The sequence below is a fragment of the Ctenopharyngodon idella genome, chromosome 7 (genome assembly GCF_019924925.1).
Source record: "Ctenopharyngodon idella isolate HZGC_01 chromosome 7, HZGC01, whole genome shotgun sequence".
Classification (NCBI taxonomy): domain Eukaryota; kingdom Metazoa; phylum Chordata; class Actinopteri; order Cypriniformes; family Xenocyprididae; genus Ctenopharyngodon; species Ctenopharyngodon idella.
Genome location: NC_067226.1, coordinates 13,614,060 through 13,633,096, shown reverse-complemented (window position 1 = coordinate 13,633,096; position 19,037 = coordinate 13,614,060). Strand labels below are relative to the sequence as shown.

The window sequence follows — 19,037 nt, the reverse complement described above, 5'->3', positions numbered from 1 at the left end:
CGTTATGCTTCAGACAGTGGCATATAGTGCACTGCCGTAATGATTTAATTGAATTCCCCTCCACTCCTGTCTATGAGTTGTCATTTAAAGTACAAGTTGTCTTCATCTAATGATGAGTTAATAAATATAGTGTGCTTACATGTGCAAGCCTTTCTGAAATAGACTGCAATACATAATCTGTAAGTTTGGGGAGTCAATCCTTCACTTATCATTTGAAAAATGCTGTCCTTTAGTATAAATCAACAAGGACGCAGAGGCACAGTCTATGTTTTTTGAGGGAGTACTTTAGCATTTTGTATTCCTCTTAAACTCTTCATTTAATTCAGATTCAGTCACATGGCTCTTATGATTGATTACTTGATTAAAGGGGTCATCTTGAGACCCAAGGTCACAACACTACAAGATAATGATTTTTGGGGGGGTGAAAGAGAGAAGGCTTACGTTATTGATTGATGGTCTCTCTGTTTCGCTCTTTTTTTTCTTTTTTTTTTAAACAGCAGCTCAGAATGACGACTCCGCTCCAGCATCACCACCATCAGTCACGTCTGCCTGGTGTGAGGGGTGGTGGAGGTCCTGGGCTATTCCCAGATCCGGGCGCCCCAATTCCTCAGCAGCCGCTGCAGCTGTTGATGCCACACCTGGCCCACCGTTCCCCAGGGCCCAGAACACAACACGACACACACGGACTGCGCTTGTTGAGCTCACCGCCGCGGCACTCAAACGCACATCCCAACCAACACCAGCAGCATCAACAGCACCACCCCAAGAACATTCACATTAACCCACACTTCAGAGGACCCTCCTCCTCACCTGTGCAAGGTACGACCCCAGAGACAAAACCAGCAACCTGATATTCATATATTTGGGTGGTTGGAAGCTGTTTTGAGCATCTGCTGTAAGATGTGTTTAACATTGTAAAGTACTTATTCCATGTTCATTTTTAGGCTTTGCACTTTTGGCTTATGCTTACTCAAATTTTCACTCTGGTCCTTTTAAAAGACCCCCCACCCCACCTCTTTGGTATGGCCTTCACTCTGTAGGCAGCCCATCAGCATTAAACCATCTTTCTGAATTGCACACATCTGCGGAGGTGAAATGATTCACAGTGAAATTACTCCTTTTGACTGTCAGTTTATCTCATTAGGTGGCCCAGTCTGCTCGAGAGAGAGATGCACAGTTTAATCAGCAGAACAGCCCTCTCTCTGTGACCAGCTGTGACAAACCATGGTTTAGACACAGCAAGAAGAGACTTTTATGGAGTCTGTGTTATGCCGCCCCACTCTCTCGTTCTGCATCCCTTTTTCTGTCTCTCTGACTTGTGCTTTTTCTATTTCCATTTTAATCTCAGTTCCCTCAATGCCTCCTGTGCAGAACCAACCGAGGCCTAACATTGCTCCACAGAGACTCCCGGTAAGTAACCTCACATTGCTTTAAGTTAGAATTAAGTGATTTTGCTCTGCATAAAACTGCAGTGTGTTACGGTCGAGATATCATGGTATTTCCTGAATTTGACTGGCCCGTAGTCACAGAAACCAACATTTGTCTTGCTATGTGGAAGGCATGTCTCTAAAAATGTCCTCATATGTTGGGAAGATCTTCCAACTGAAATTGAAATGGAGACCGTGAAAACACAGAACAGATGTAAAAGCCCTATACTGCCTGTAAGGATGCAGAGGAGCCATCAGGCAGCTGCCCGTGCTGTGGCTAAAGTGATTACTGCTGAGGAGACCATCTTCCTCCCCCCCCCAGTTCTCTTCTCTGTCCTCACTGATATAAATACTTTGGTTTTCCCTTACCATTGCGGTCAAAAAGATGCATAATTCAGTGTTTCAGTATGGCAAATGGCAGTTAGAGGAGTGCTGTGCAGTGTTACATGCCACATTTTCATCTGTTTTAAAGATTTTTCAATCAAGACTACATATTATTTATGCATTTAAAAATTAATATTACACCACTGGACCATTCAACTACAAAAAAAGAATATAATGATCAGTTACATCACCTAAAATATACACTTTAAAATTTATAAAAATTTGAACCTAAATTCTTGGTGAGGGAAAAGGAAAGTTATTTCTGTTAGTAGTGTCTGTTATTTGTCAACTATTCATGTACTGCGACCCCTAGTTTGGGGACACTGTGGACACTTAAAAGGGTTGGTCATCCCTAATCTTGCTGAATATGAAAGAAGTTCCACACACACATTCATGACACATTTCCAGCTGTCTGTCTCCCATAGCCAGTCTGGTACAGACAGGACACCATTTAAAATGCCAATGGCATTTTGCAGGGAGCAGCGTCCATTAGCCCTCTGGGCACCTGATTATCATACATTACCATACGATCACATCTCATCTTACAATAGGCTGATCCACAATTTCTCGATGAATATTTACTACTGCAGAGTTTTTGAATATTAATCTCCATGCTACATATTTATATTGCATGTTATGTTTGATGCTGGTCATAGCAGAAAAATCATAAAACTGTTTAGTATTTATTTATTTTTTTTTTTTGGTAATCAAGCCCATAGCTCGGCTTCATTTTGCAAGTTAGTAGAAGTTTAAAGTTTCATTGTCTTTTGTAAGTAACATTTATTGCATTATAAGACATTATTCTAGTTATAATATCCTATTATAGCACCAGCAAGGAGGGTTTTTGTATATATAAAACATTTTTATAGAAACCACTTGTAGAGATGGTTATACAGTCAAACCAGAATTTATTCAACACCTTGAACATTTCATTCATTATTACAGTTTATTCACTATAGTTTAAAAAAATGGTAATAAAATATGATGAGATCTCAGAGTTAAACTGTGTCAGAAAAAGATTAATTTTAATTATGCCAGATAACACTTAAGTAAAACACGGTCAGGTCAAAGTGTCTGAATAGTTTTTGTTCCCAAATTTTTATCAATTTTACTGGTAGTCCACTGTATGAAGAATTTTCGGGTAAATGAAACTATAGAGTCCTGCACCCACTAGTAAAAAAAAAATTATATCTAGTGTCTGAATAATTTTTGGTTTGACTGTGTGTATGTATGTGTGTGTGTGTGTGTATGTATGTGTATATATATATATATATAATATATATACCTGAACGCTGAACAGCAGAAATTAAGAATTTGCTGGGTGTATTTTAAGACACTTGAGGCGTGTCTCCAAAATGCAGCAGCCCATGTTTGGCATTTGCCTTTCCTATTCCCTCTGTATCTCCCAGGCAGATCATAACTGGTTACATATTGAACAGATCCATGGGTATTTACGAAAGATTAGCCCCCCAAAAGGACATGCTCCTTTTATCAAACGAATGCAAACTTGCAAAGGTATTGTGAATGTACTTAAGCTCCCATTGTGTTACAGGAGCTGACCTTTTGAATAGAGCAATGAAGTCCACAATAACAATGTGATTCTCTCTCGCTCCCTCCTGGCCATTGCTTAGCTAAGCTGCCTGATTGACTTTCTGTTAAGCAACTTGGCTGGCCTCGGTGACACTCACTGGCCAACTGAAGATCAGAGCTGAAAACGTGGATTAAAAGTTTGATTGCATCTTAAGTCATTTATAATGAGTAAAGAGGTGCTAAGCATCACAATTTGCTGGAGTGTGGCCCCTTTGAATGAAGGCTAATTTCTTAAGAGCGAAGGATATTTTCAAAGAATAAAGGAGAGGGGATTCGCATTCAACTCCAGGATTAGTAAGGATCATTATCTTTCTTTCCTCTGGAAAGGTAGAGAGGGGATTTTGAGTTTTATGAGCAATGGGTTAGGTAAGCACTGAGAACGGATAAAGATTTTTAATTCAAGGGTGTATGCAAATTGCATTCTTTCTGGAAATCTTTTCTAAGATTTCTCAATGGTATAGGCTGATGTTTTTGATCTTAATATGAAGAATTATGTTTTAAAAAGAAGGTAAGCAGCACAAATAAGAAGCTTTTTGGCTTTGAAATTCATGTGTCAACAGTAATGATTTTTATGTTGGAATAATCATGTTTTTAATTTTGCTGTTCTCTGTCCTTCTCCAGGCTCCTCCTGATTTTCAGCAGCATCTCCAAGGGAATTTTGGCCCACCTCAGCGGCCTTTGCCCTCCCAGGAGCAATGGAGAGGACCACCACCACATCACCAGGATCAAGAGCACTTCTTCACTGGTGGTAAGGTCAAATAAATGTGGTCACACTGTTGCCTGCATAGACTATACCTGCATTGTCTTATCTGTTTTGACTTTTGTTTCCCCATCCATTTGTTTGCTTAGCAACTGAAGCGTGTGACATCAGCAATGTCAGAATTGATGCTGCATGTTTCTGGCTTCTCCTCACATTATCTCTTTTCTTCTTTTCTTATTTCTAGAACCACGTTTTTCAGGCCAGCACATGTTTGACCAGCCAGGCCCTGCCCCCCTCATGAATAACAGTGTTTCGGGTCAAGGCCCTCCATCTTTCCCCCCACAAGGGGGGCTCGGAGGTCCTGGATTTGGTCCTCTGGGGCTCGGGCAGAACCAAGGGCCTCAGGGAGGAGGTGTTTTCCAGAGAGAGCCCCTTCGGCCGGGTATGGCCCCACAGCATGCTGGCCCTCCAGGACCCCCTGGTCCCCGTGCCTTTGTGGGTCACAGACAGCCCTTCTCGCCCCAGCAGCAGGGCCCCCCCTTTAGCCCCCAACACATGTCGTTTGGTATGCAGGTACGCCAGAGAGTAAGTTGGTTTACCAGAAATCTGCATGGCCTTGCTGGCGTGATGAACATTATATTACATGTTAATTTACAGCATGGCATGGAACTAGCATGAAAAATATTATTCTGAGTTTTCGGTGTTCATTTATTTTACTTTTTTTCTGTATTCACAAATTTATGATGTGTTAAAGTCTCAGTCCTGGAATTTAGTTCAGGAAGTATGTCAGCTATACACTACAATTCAAAATTTTGGGGTCGGCAAACTTTTGAAGTCTCTTATACTCAACATGGCTGCATTTATTTGATCAACAATACATTAAGACAGTAATAGTTATTTTAAACTGTAATATTTTATACAGTCTTTTCTATTTGAATATATTTTAAAATGTCATTTAGTCCTGTGATGGCGAAGCTGAATTTTCAGCATCATTACTCCAGCCTTTAGTGTCACATGATCCTTTAGAAATCATTCTAATGTGCTGATTTGCTGCTCAAGAAACATTTCAAAATGTTATCAATGTTATCAACATATGTGCTGCGTAATATTTATAATTATTTATGATCATTTTTTTCAGGATCCTTTGAATATAAAGATCAAATTACAGCATTTATTTGACATAGAAATCTTTTGTATGATTATCAATGTCTTTAATGTCGCTTCTGATCAATGTAATGCATCCTTACTGAATAAAAGTATTAATTTCTATTGAAATGTACATGGCTCATACCTAAGGTGTTTTAGTTTGGTTCACAATCAGTTATTGTAAGCCATACATGATTTATACATAAGTACATAGATGCTAGTTTGAAATGTAGGTGTTGTGTAGTGGTCGACTGAGCGAAGAGAAAATGCTGTCTTCAATCCAAGCAGCAGACAAGACTGCCCCCTTGTGTTAGCACTGTTTGTCAGTTCTTGGTTATTTGAGGTCACTGGGTTAGTTGTTACACATTAGATGTCTATCTCTCTTCATGAAAATAGAATCATACTGTTTGATGATTGAAATCGTGAAATGTCCTTAAACAATTACTAAATAAACTGCAAAATGTTACGTTTTGTAATGCATTTATTTCATGCGCGAGGTCACGCCACCATCTGCGGGACGCCGTTAGCATGTTTCAGATGCGAGTAAAACATCAGCATTGAAACCGTGTTACTCACCAGTTGCCCCAGTTCCTTTTTTGGTCTTTAGCTGATCACATGCCTGTTTTATGCACATTTGATTATAGGTTTAACTCTGGCTGTATTCTTGTTTTTACGGTATTCAGGGTCTATTGCAGCAGCCCCTGCTCCATGATCCTTCACTATCCCATCAGCCTTTACACCAGCAGCAGCACCAGCAACATAGACAGGACTTGCCCCCACAGGGCCTGCCTCCACCCCAACACCAACAGCACCACCACCACCACCCAAGGGACCACCATCCCATGGTGCACCTCTCCCAGCCACATTTCCGCCAGTCGATTCAAAGTAGCCATAGACAGATGCAGTCCCGACCACAGGGCAACCAGCAACGAAACAACCATGCCAGGCCCAGAATGGTAAGCCGTTCAAATGTATATTTGTTGCAGTAAACAAGATGTTAAGAGCAATACTGATTAGAAATATATTCATTTGTGCAAGTCTGCTCACTAGGTTTTGAAGCAGAACTGGTATTAGTGATTTTCAGTCTTGGCAATACTTCTATGAATATCAAGACATTTATCTGACCTCCTCCTCTTCTTCAGACGCCTCCTCCACTGCAGCAGATTCCTCCTCAACGCAACAGCAACCTTCGTGAGCTGCCCATCGCATCTAGCAACAATAATAACCGCCCGTCAGTGCCTAGTGGACAAGCAAAGCCAGTTACCAGGGCAACGCAGAATGTTAGGCAAGGGCAGGCTGCTCGTTCTGGACCAGCAGGAAGGGGAGGACCTGTGGCACAAGGGCAGGGCTCTGCCAGAGTAATGCAGCAGCCCAATGTTCCTGAGATGAAGAAAGAGAGTCCAGCTGCACAGTCAAGCACCACTCCAGAGGTAATATTGCATAGCATGACTGTATACACACCTCTCATTTGGGGGAGGGGTTAACGTTCAGTATGTTTTCTGCCTGTAGACTTTTGCAGTGGGAACTATTTAAAATGCTGGATATTTTCAATTTGAACAGCATTTTTATAATGCAGTAACCTCATTAGTTAGTTTATGCGTAGCATAGTCCTATTACTGTTGTGTTTAATGGGCTCTCCTTATTGTGACTGTTCTTGTACTGATATCTTCAGTAAAAGCTTTGTTTTTACCTATAATCCAAAATCAGTACAGATTAAATTGTGCATTTTTTTTTTTTTTTTTTAATGAAAGTGGATCTTAAACGTCTTGTATGTTTTTTTTGTTTTGTTTTTTTTGTTTTTTTTTTATAACCTGAATTTTGCCTTGAAAATAGCCATGGTTTTTAGCCAAACAAAAGCAGTTCAATCTTTTCAGTAACTTTAATCTGACTAAAATCGGTCAGTTATTTTTTCTTTCTTTTTTTTCTTTTTCTTTTTTTGAAGTCAGGCTAATAGATCTAGATAATGCAATTGCAGCTAAACTTTGTCCAGCATGTATACATGTTAGTCGGACTACAGTTTGTCTTGGTGTTGTGCATGTTCACCAAAAAAGGTGACATAGAACCTTAGTCTGCTTATCCTGAATTTATATTTGTCTTTGTTTAGGACCCAGATGAAGATGAGGAGACACGTCAGTACAGACTGAAGATTGAGGAACAGAAGCGTCTGCGAGAAGAGATCCTCAAGCGCAAAGAGCAGCGCAGGCAGATGCAGGCTGGTGAGCGCAAAAGACAACTGATGGAACGAATCAGTGGCCAGACCCCAAACCAGACCCCAAACCAGACCCCACAAACACAGAACCCCACACAAACCTCTGCAGCCCAACCCCCGCAGCCGGTCCCTTCACTGATCTCCAACGGAACCCCCCAGAACCCTCCATCAGGTCTTAGTTCCCCTCGTCCGAATGTGAAGGCTCGTCTGCAGAACACTAAACCTCAGGCACAGGCTTCAGGCTGGTCTGGGCCACAGAAGCCGCAGAACCCTGGTCCTGATGCCAACCAGCAGGGCCAGTGGCAACCACAGCAGAAGATGACCATAACCCCACAAAGCACTCAAAGACAAGGTGCTGTTCAGACCAGCCCATTAGAAGGGCATGGCCTGGGTCAGCCTCAGCCCGGTGGAAAGAGAACAGTAATGCAAAGGACAAACAGCATAGAATCACCACAGGTTCCACACAAAGTGCGACTAGTTAAGCTTCTGGGAGAGGTGAGTGAATTTGTTACCTGTTTAAACTCTAGATGTGATCTTTAAAGTTCATATGCCACAGATTTTTTTTTTTTTTTGATTCCTTCTCTTTTTGTCTTTATCCTTTGGTGGTTTTCTTGAAGTAGTTGTCACCAGAGCTCTTGATAGAATAAATCGAAGACCTTGTCTCAAAGACAAGTAGGATTTCCAATTACTCTAAAAGTCACGGAGTCTACTTTTTCGACCACTAAAGTTTTTAGAGGTAAAAACTGTTTAAAGTATAAAGCGAATTTCTCTTTTTGAAAGAATCAATACCAAAAGTGGTCTCCATGCTGTGATTTGTGACACCACACTTAATTGACAGAACACTTCTACCTTTTAAGCCCATAAATGGCACCATCCTGGCGTCATTAAAGTGAGCTGCTTGGCATTTACGCCTTTACTTTGAGTGACAACCGACCCAGACATTGTAAAGGTTTGTGTCTTCTTTAAGTCAAGGTGCTATTGTATGAGCCAAGTCGAGAAAGACCTAATAGAAGTTTGTCGAGGGTTTCAGCTACCCTTTTGCATTAGTCTAGAGTTTGAGGTGGTTATGTACAAATCTGACAGGACATTTATGCATCTCAACCAAGAAAAGGAGGACCCAAGAATGATTTATGGGCTCTAAGAGATGATTTGCTGTGTTGAATGAAGAGAAAACATCCTTTTCCAGTCTCCTGCCTGAAGCAAAGCTAAATATCTCCTTTGAGTGCTGGATCTCTGTGGATGAAGATAACTATGTGTCAACTTGGTTAATAGAAAGCTACACACAGCTATCTGAAATGCTGTGGCTCTGACTGACAAAGAGGAAAAGGGGGAGGGGTGTCAGACTGAGAGAAGCTGATCCTCTAGGTGCTTCTCTTCTTCTGCTGTCAACCTCAGCTGCCTGACAATGTTATCTCTCTTTCTTGTTCTCCCTTCTAACTTGTGCTCTCTCTGTGTTACTCTCTTCATCTATCTCGTCTCGCCTCTCGCTTTATCCATCCATCAGCTCATCATTGAAGTGTGTTAGAATAGGTGTCAGTCCGGGGACATCTGCAATTAATCTTCCTCGTCTATGTTGATATCGGTGTAATAATACCTGCGAGAGTCTGGGAGAAAGAGAGATGGCGGTTTGGGCGGATTTGTATTTTTCCCAGCTTAGCCGTACAGATAAGAGCAAATTAAATTTTCATCAGGAAGAATACAAAGCCTGCGTCGCACAAAAGCAGCATGGGGGATGGAGGTGACGGGGTGGGTGGGGGAGGAGGAGGTGCTTGTCAAGTGTCGTCACCCCGCCCCGGTGTATTGCAGCGGAGCATCTGATAGATGTAATCTTAAGGTGTGGATTTTGTATTGAGTTAGATTAATCCATTAACCCCCTCAGATGGAGACAGACAGAATAGAGATAATGCACATATTTTAGAAAAAGACAGATGGGAAAAAAAGGATGAGCGTAGCATGTATGGCAATTATGTCTTTGTTGTAGACTGAAGGAATGTGTCTATAGGGAGCATATTAATATTTTACCAGGCTGAATATATGCGGTATTGTTGTCAGATAAGGAATACATGCTGATGTTTGTTTCTCTTTGTTGTGGTCAATAATACATTTAGCGATACACCGATATTGGCATCGCTATCGTGGCCGATACAGCTCATGTACAGAATGTAAAGTTTCAATCAGTATAGCAAAAAGTGTTCATGAAAAACATTGCCTACCTGTATAGTGAGTTTACATCATTTTAGTACTTAAAATGTCATGTGATTACTGTACAGCTTCACTGGAGCATATCTAACTATTCCATAAATGAAAGAATAACACAGTAGACAGAGGTGGGTAGGTGTACAATAAACATTCAGATTTTAGTTTTTCTAATAAAGTGTTTGTTTGTTTATTTATCCATGTCTTTTTAGATAACTGGTATCAATCTCAGACAAAATAATTTGCCAGGTCTACTTAGGTAAATGGAAACCCTACTTAAAGATGTTGTTCCACATTATTAAGTAAGTTCTCATGCAATATGGGGACGAAGAAAGATCTTTCTGAAGATAAAAAGCATGAAATGGTGCAATGTTGTGCAAAAGGCATGAAAACAACTAATATTGTGTGAAAACTGAATGCAGTTAATTGAACTATCATAAGATTTGTGAGTGATTGAGAGCACAGCAGAACTCGGTCAGATAAAGGCTTATTAAGGAAAGTTTCTGTCAAACAAGTTTATTGTATTAAAAGGGCAGCTGTAAAAAAAAGCCAGTGTTGAGCAGCAAACAGGTATTTGAAGCTGCTGGTGTCTCTGGAGTCTTGAGAACCTCTCCATGCAGGCTGGCAGTTGTGTGTAAAATTGCATTTTAGCCACCACTAACCAAACCTCACAAAGAGAAACATTTACAGTGGGTGTAGAAATACATGTCAAACTGTTTTATTGCTGTGGTGTTTTTTGCGGCATGGAATAGTGCATAATGCATTGTATTTCAGAAGGCACTATCCTTCTTTTTACCATATCTGAAAATGGCCCGTTATGAACTCCACATATCTTGAAGTCATTTTGACACCATCAGAGACCCTAAAGGGACCTTCCATCTCACTTCCCAATATTCCAGCCCAAATCATCACCCGCCAGCTCCCTGCTGACATCACAGTTTTTTTTGGAACGTGGTGGCCATTCACCAACCATCCAGAAATCCATCCATTTAGACCATCTATTGTAGTACGGCATTCGTCAGTGAATAAAACTATTTAAAAATGAGTCTTTATGTATTTCTACTTTTTCTCTTTGTGAGGTTTGGTTAGTGGTGGCTGAAATGCATCTTTACACACAACTGCCAGCATGCATGGAGAGGTTCTCAAGACTCCAAAGACACCAGCAGCTTCAAATACCTGTTTGCTGCTCAACACTGGCTTTTTTATAGCTGCCCTTTTAATACAATTAATTTTTTTGACAGGAACTATCATTAATAAGCCTTTATCTGACCGAGTTCTGCTGTGCTCTCAATCACTCACAAATCTTATGATAATTTGATAATCTCCATTCAGTTTTCACACAATATTAGTTGTTTTCATGCCTTTTGCACAACATTGCACCATTTCATGCTTTTCATCTTCAGAAAGATCTTTCTTCCTCCCCATATTGCATGAGAACTGTGACTTGCTTAATAATGTGGAACAACCTCTAAGTAGGGTTTCCATTTACCTAAGTAGACCTGGCAAATTATTTTGTCTGAGATTGATACCAGTTATCTAAAAAGACATGGCTAAATAAACAAACAAACACTTTCTTAGAAAAACTAAAATCTGAATGTTTATTGTACTGAAATCCTACTGATATGTCACTTGCATAATAATTTGGAACACTGTGTGTGTGTGTGTGTGTGTGTGTATGTGTATATATATATATATATATATATATATATATATATATATATATATATATATATATATATATATATATATATATATATATATATATACACAATATATACACACAGCACAGCATAAATGAGTACACCCCCTCTGAACAAATACAAACGATGTATTTTCTATATGATCACTAATACAATTCATGGAAAGATGACAAACCTAAACTGTATTAAACATATACATAATAATAACTGAGAAATATATGTCATTAATAGCCATAAAATAAGTAAATTAGCCAATTTCGTTAAAATTAAGGATTGCAGAAATGAGTACACCCTAGATTTAATTCAACAAATGTACAATATTCTAGCACTTAGTATGCCCTCCATAATTTTGAATATACTGCTCTGACCCTTCTTGGCACAGAGTGTACAAGTTCATGACAAATTGTCACATCTGTCCTGTTTAACTCCTGGATAATGAGCTCCTTAAATGCCCTGATCTTTAATGGAGAGTGTTGCTCAACTCGTCTCTACAGAATCCCCCACAGGTGCTCAAGAGTGTTAAGACTGAGTGCAATACATGTCCACAGAAGGTTTTTCACCTTGGGAGAATGCATATCCTCATTGTCATGTTGAAAAAATGCCCAACAATGCAGGGAATGAGGAAAGGGTAACATCTTCAGGTTTTAAGTTTGTGTATAAAATTACACAGTGGTGTGGAAATTCATGACCGCATTGATAAAGCACAACTCCCTCACACCTTCAGCACTCATACATCCCTTTATAAGAGCTTTACTACCACTGAACTTTACTGTGGGAATTGGCACTTCTCACTGTACTCCTCCTCTAGCAACACCATAACATTTTGGATGCTGTTAGATCCAAAATGATTGATTTGGTCTCATGAGACCAGAGTATTGATTCCCAGAATCTATATTTTGTAAATATGGGCTTTGGAAATGACTAACTGACTTTATTATGCTTTGGCTACAGTAGGTAGTTCCAGTGAGAACAACAACCATGCATGTCATTTCTGCAGGCTGCATCTTACTCTGTGAGATAAACAGTCACTCTTTTCATAGCTTTTGCTGGCTCTGAGACACTCGCTTGGTATTTCTCCTGCTCTTCACTAAATGAAAGCTTAAAATGAAGGCCTGATTATTTCAGGGGCCTTGTCACAAGTCCATTGTTTTTGAATTTCTGTGTCACTTTTGCTATATTTTCACACTTGAAACAATGATTTGGTAATCCTCTTGTACCACTGTCCTCTTTTGTGCTAAGAAATAAGTCTCCTAACAGTTCTCTTCCAATTGGTTCCACTGTTGTCAGCATTAAGTCTGAGAATGATTCAGTGGGCTATATAACACTTTTAATTGTCAAGAAATTACTTCTCTTTAAATGTTTTGGTTCAATATACTTACCTGTTGATCAAACATTGCCTTAAACTTAAACTAGAAAATTTTTTGTATGTTTTATTTAGTAACTTTTAGGAGGGTGTACTCATTTTTGCTACGCAACATTTTATCACCTTGATAAGAAAATCTTATTTTCCTGAATAATTTTGACATGCTTCTTTGGTAACTGATTAAGCAGACTTGCTGGAACATTATATCTCTAAAGAACCCTAACATGTCTTCTAAGTAATTTAATAATTGCTGACTTTCAGAAGTTTCAGAGGGGGTGTACTCATTTATGCTGTGCACTACGTATGTATGTATATGTGTGTGTGTGTGTGTGTGTGTGTGTATATATATATATATATATATATATATATATATATATATATATATATATATATATATATATATATATATAATATATAACCAGGGCTCTCAAGTCTCACACATTCACCGTGAGACGCATGCATTTCAACCAGTTCACACGCTTACATGCCACACCTTGTATTTCTCACGCTGAGAAGTAAGTGATAACTTGTCCCGCTATACAGTTAATGGACGAGGCTATTATACGTCGTGCATTCGGAACTATTATAAGCACCAAGTTCCCGTACCAGCGAAATGGACCAATTATCTGCGCAATATGACTGAACCCCTGTTTATGTAATTGTGCATGTGTGTCCCGCGAATGACTGTTAACTCTGCACGCGTTCTCCATCGCGCTGTGATAAAATTTGTGCAGCAGCTAAATTTCTATTTGTGCTGGTCAATTATGAACAATATGTAAAATTAAACTGCTAGCAAAAACTTGAGAGAACTGGGTGGGGCCGAGGGGCTGCTGCTGCAAATATTTGAGTGGCTCCTCCCCTAACAGATGTAATCTCACTCCAAACTTTTGATAAAACTTGAGAGCCCTGTATATAACAATACAATAGCATGTTATTATTGAGATATTTAAATAATTATTATCATAATTACATATCTTTGAAACAAACACAAAAGAGACAAGCATTATTTCTGGCATCTGTAGCCCGAATATCATTGCATGTCCTTTGCTCTGTATAATAATAACGTATAGACGTACATTTACATTTGAAAGAAGAAAGAGAGAACTCTTTACATGTGCTCGCGCTCATAACCGCTGAACATCTGAACACAAACAATGTTCAAATGCATATTGACAGATCTTCTTCTGTTTGTTCTCCAGAATGTAATCAAATTTCTGCAGGTGTGTGTTAACTGTGTCTATGCAAAGGCGTTAATTTTCAAGATGGACAGGTCGCTGCCACTGGTGACTAAAGATTCCCACCCCTACAAATTCATCTCTTCCCTGTCATTCTCCTACGCTGTTTACTTTGTATAGACAGTGCAGCGCTTCTGTGTTCTTCGTCAGAACGCCGACTCAGGCCCTATCCCACATGGCACACTTCATATGCACTTTTGGTATTGTGGACTTAAATTGTGCAGTCTCTGACAGGTCCTCATCCATGGCATTTATGCTCAGAGATGCAGTCATCACTGTTCTGGAAGATATTTTATGAATTCAGCTTCACTGTATCCTCTGAAACTGATCACCGTATCTTCCCAAATTCAGACCACATCACATCATGAAATGGTTTTGTCGCTTTTTCAGTTATTCTTGTGCCAGCTTAAAATGATTTTACATTTGTGTACATTTTGTGAACTCTAAAGGTCCATTCACACCAAGAACTATAACTGTAAAGATAACTATAACGATAACTATATTTGCGTCCACACCAACGAACGATAACAGTCTGTTGATTCTAAGCTTGTGCACTGTGGTTTCAAAGTGGACAACACGTCATTGAACATGTTTTTGCTGTTCTTGTTGCACTTACATGGCTTTAACCAGCAGATGTCCTCAGCATGCTATGTTTCGAGGGAATCTAGCTAGTGTAATCGATCTAACATAACAGGTTAGATCGATAGTCAGTCGATAGTTTAGCTGAGGTAGTCAGTATAGTGGAATAAAAACTACACTGCAACTTCAATGGAGGTAAGACAATGTTGTCAACTAGCGCTGGGTCCCTGAGGTAATTTTGTTAGACCATTTGCTAGCCTGGCATAATGATTTCATCTCTGTTAATACTTCTCACCATTTATTCTGAGGGTATGACTGATTGTTTTACATATATCATTTTCCTTTAAATTATCCTTGAAAAGGAGGTTTGACTTGTCAAACAGTGGATTTTTCTGGATTGATCAACTTCTCTGCAATGTCTTCTGCCATTTTAAATGGATGAGCCCTTAAATTTGAATGGATTCTGATTGGCTTTGTCAGTGTTTTGTTGTTCAACGCCTGGGGGAAAAAAACGTTCTGAAAGTGATCCCAACGATATTGTTTCTCTATATTTTTATCGTTCTAGCTGTGGTGTGGACTCTGCTATTCTTTTATAACAATTTTTATAACATTATCTTTATAGTTATTGGTTTTGGTGTTAACGGGCCTTAAGGCCTGGCGTTGTATAAATTATTACTTTTGATATAAGTGGTTTAACCTTGAACATTTGTGATAGTCAAACTTTAGCTGTTGGTGATTTTGTTTGTGGGTTGTAAGATGTATCTGCTCTGTATTCTGTAGGCAGATGCCGGTCCCAACACTGGTCCTCCACAGCAACAGCAACAGCCAATTGGTCGGCCTGCCCACCAACAGAGACTTGGTCCCATCAGGAAAGTTACCATGGCAACTGGTGGTGTACAAAATCAACAACAGGCTGGCCGTGGCATGGCAAACCAAACGAGCCGGGTATGACATTGAATCTAGATTACTCTCATAAGCCCTTAATTGGACAGGTGCACAATGCTATTTTGCACAGTTGGCACTAAGCCTTGATACTAATGGTGCTTTCAAGTCATGTCTGAATGAATGTATTTATGATGTTCTTTAAGCCACGGCTTTCTAAGTTGGGGACATCTGAATTAAAGCATTATGGTAGAAGCTAATTGCTGTTGGTCATAATAAGCTGTAATTGTGAATTGTTTGTATGCACCTTGTATACTGTTGATAAATTATAAAATGTGCTAGAAAGTTATTTGCTTAAGTGGTTTATGAGTAATCAGATCAAATTCCCCATCTCCCATCATCCATTGTGGCAACACAAGAATGATAAAATACACTATTTTTCAAAAGTTTAGGGTCCGTAAGATTTTGTTGTTGTTGAAATTAATGCTTTTATTCAACAAAAATGCATTAAATTGATCAAAAATGACAGTAAATGAATTTATATTGTTACAAAAGATATAAATAAAAAAAATGCTGTTCTTTTAAACTTTCTATTCATCAAAGATTACTGGAAAAATAAAAATGTATCACCGTTTCCATAAATACTGACCTTGAACCATTGATAATAGTAAGAAATGTTTCTTGAGCAGCAGATCAGCATATGAGAATGATATCTGAAGGATCATGGCACTGAAGACTGGAGTAATTACTGCTGAAAATTCAGCTTTGCCATCACAGGAATAAATCACATTTTAAAATATATTCAAATAGAAAACAGCTATTTTAAAGTCCCTGTGAACTGGAAGTTGCAATTGACATTACTTCAGTGTTGTGACGTATTTCCAAGTGAAACGGGATATTGAACAGAGGGCAGAGTTTTATTTTAGTGCACCTCCTTTTCATCCGTCGCTCAGTTTCAACCCAAGCCTTCAAACTGACGTCATCAGAGAAGTTACGCCATTCCAGAGTGGAAGAAATTTTTCAGATTTTGATTAAAGATTACTACAACAAACAATTTTATTTTTTTCCTGTTTTAACTTGCATGGATTAATTGTTCACCACAAGACTAGCAATGTGTGCTAACAAAGTAAATATGGTCAATTTTGATTTCAAGACGACTTTAAGCTGTAATTTTATTTTTCATCAAATAACGCATCGTTATGTTGCATTAGAACTAAAAAGCTTTCCTGTCTTCAGCCAGGTTTCCATCCAAGGATTTTTTGCGAAAAAAGGTTTAGCGCTTTAAAATGTTTAGCAATATAGCTGATGGAAATGCCATTTGTCGATAAAATTTCTCAAATGTCGACACAATCTTTGTCCGTTTATTTTTAGCTAATAAAATCTACATCGATAGTTCAAATGTCATAAAAATGAGTTTGGAAACACTTTTTGTTGAGAAAAGGGTCTTTAACGCAAATAAATGTGCAGTCACATGACAGAATTAGCCTATACATGCAGCGCCCACGCGTTCGTGTGTTGCTCCCGTTAAATCACCATTTCTCCGTAGTTCAAAGGTGCATCACAAGGATGAGGAAAATACTGTCTTAAATCTTGGCAGCTCGACAAACATAAGCGGGGTGGCTGTTAAATTAAGGAAGGCTGATGGAGTTTTCAACGCTGACTTAAACAAAGGTGAAATAAAATACAGAACTTGTTCATGAGTCTGTTTCGATTTAATGATCAGAAACGGTTCTAGGGTACATGGCAAATGAAAATCACAAACATGACACTTGACAATAATTTTATAAGTGCAATTTATTAATATAGAATTTGATCTCAAATAAATTAGGAAAATAAAGTAGTTGACTCCAAAAAGCTCTAATAAAATTTTAGAAATGTTATGTGAGAATACGCCTCAGGAAGCTAATGCAGACAAAAAGGGTAAAAATACACAAAATGTTTTAGTACACAGCTCCATCTGTCTCTGGAAGAAGAAAATCAATAGCGATTTGATGTTTTTGATGGGTTTGATGTTGTTGAACTATGAAACGAGAATGAACAACTTTTTTTTGCTTAGAATGATCTTTTGTTTTGAATGTGTTCTCGGCCGTGTCAAACCGTGACTGCATGTTCAAGGCATTAAAGACTGTTGCAATAAGCAAAGACTCAATATTTCACTGTACCAGTGTTTTTATGGACCCTAACATTTTTTGCATACTGGACAATTGAGCTACTCTGTGTCCAAACCTGCGCTTCGTCAAATAAAGGCAGTTAAGTCCTGTCAAATGAGCTCTTTCACTTCGCCGTCGTCGTCTTATATTTCCTATTTAATAACATTAGATGTGAAAATACGCAGTAGGCTCCTGGCGAATTTCAATTGTTTCATTCCTCTACAAATTTGATACAAATTTGCGATATACGCAAAATTATGTATGGACTCTGCTCGAGTAGATTTTTTTAGCAATATAACAAAACTTATGCAACTGCATTTTTTAGGGACGATGTCATTACGCACACCATTTTATCGGTAAAAGGCCAACTGGATGGAAACATCCTGGAGACAGCAAATTTCGCAAAAAAGATTTTTGTGCATATTTGCTTTGTCCATAACAAAACAGCACAAAAACTAGATGGAAACTTGGCTTTTGTCATGTAGGAAATTTTCTAGTGCATCCATTTTATTCAGACCAAAATCACTTGCAAAATCATGTTGTAATTCTATGTGTATTTTCTTTTTTTCATGGGTTCGTGTAGTGCTGTCCAGAATATACAATCCACATCTGCACTCTTTGTTAGTGTTCATTTCCTCCTTTTCCCCATCATGAAGAGCTGCTCTAAGTGGTACTCTTCCTCATGCTTCAGCTCTAGTAAAGACGGCATATTTGGTTTCCTGCTATGGCTCAGCTGTGTCACAGCTTCTCCCAGGGGACTGGTAGCTGTTTTGGAAGAGAGCAGGAGCAGTAATGATATGGAACAGAGTGCCAGGTGTGATGATATTGACAGGCTGAAGCAGGAGAGATGAAGATCCCTTGGCCTTTTCCACACGCTGCCGTCTCTGTACAGTAGTCCATTCTCAGGGGACAAATACAGTGCTAACGTGTGTCAGTCAGTCACAGCAGAGCGCCTTCCTGCACAGCCGCTCACGCTGTCTCAGTCAGACTGTCTTGCTGCATCTGCCCGAGCTCTCATGTTGAGTCAGATATTCGAAACACTTGCTGCTGTTTACTGATATAACCGTGGCCTTGTAAATCACTCACTCACTCACAGACCCAGTGTCTCGCTTGGAGCAAAAGTGAATTGTATACTCAGTAAGTGGTGAGAGAGCATGTAGCTCATAACATTGGGAACCCATAAGGGAGTTTTCAGCGTGTCTGCTGCGCTTAGTCGGGTCCAGAGCCAACCTGGGCCTTTTGATGCCTTGCTTTCATTTGAAAAGATGGATGAAATGCCTTTGCATTGTACTGACTGGAATATTTTATCATAACCAATTCTGAACCAAATTTGAACAGATTTCAATTTTTATACATTTAAATATACATTCAGCATCACAATATATCAACACATACATTAAATATTTTATATATAATTATGTACACTACCATTCAAAAGTCGTAAGATTTTGTTTTTAAAATAAATACTTTTTTTTT

General features: G+C 39.0%; 1 protein-coding gene across 3 annotated transcripts in view; it reads left to right on the top strand.

Annotated features, from left to right (window-relative positions):
* Positions 1 to 19,037, top strand: part of rbm33a (RNA binding motif protein 33a) — a 44,868-nt gene that overhangs the window by 18,016 nt on the left and 7,815 nt on the right. The window contains exons 9-16 of one of the 3 annotated variants that reach the window (XM_051899350.1): positions 501 to 819; positions 1,349 to 1,410; positions 4,023 to 4,149; positions 4,346 to 4,686; positions 5,931 to 6,203; positions 6,390 to 6,677; positions 7,352 to 7,951; positions 15,310 to 15,474. In XM_051899350.1, the coding sequence (XP_051755310.1) occupies positions 501 to 819; positions 1,349 to 1,410; positions 4,023 to 4,149; positions 4,346 to 4,686; positions 5,931 to 6,203; positions 6,390 to 6,677; positions 7,352 to 7,951; positions 15,310 to 15,474 (2,175 nt within the window). Of the gene's footprint in view, positions 1 to 497; positions 820 to 1,348; positions 1,411 to 4,022; positions 4,150 to 4,345; positions 4,687 to 5,930; positions 6,204 to 6,389; positions 6,678 to 7,351; positions 7,952 to 15,309; positions 15,475 to 19,037 lie in introns of all 3 variants that reach the window. The other 2 variants (XM_051899351.1, XM_051899349.1) reach the window with 2 other exon arrangements.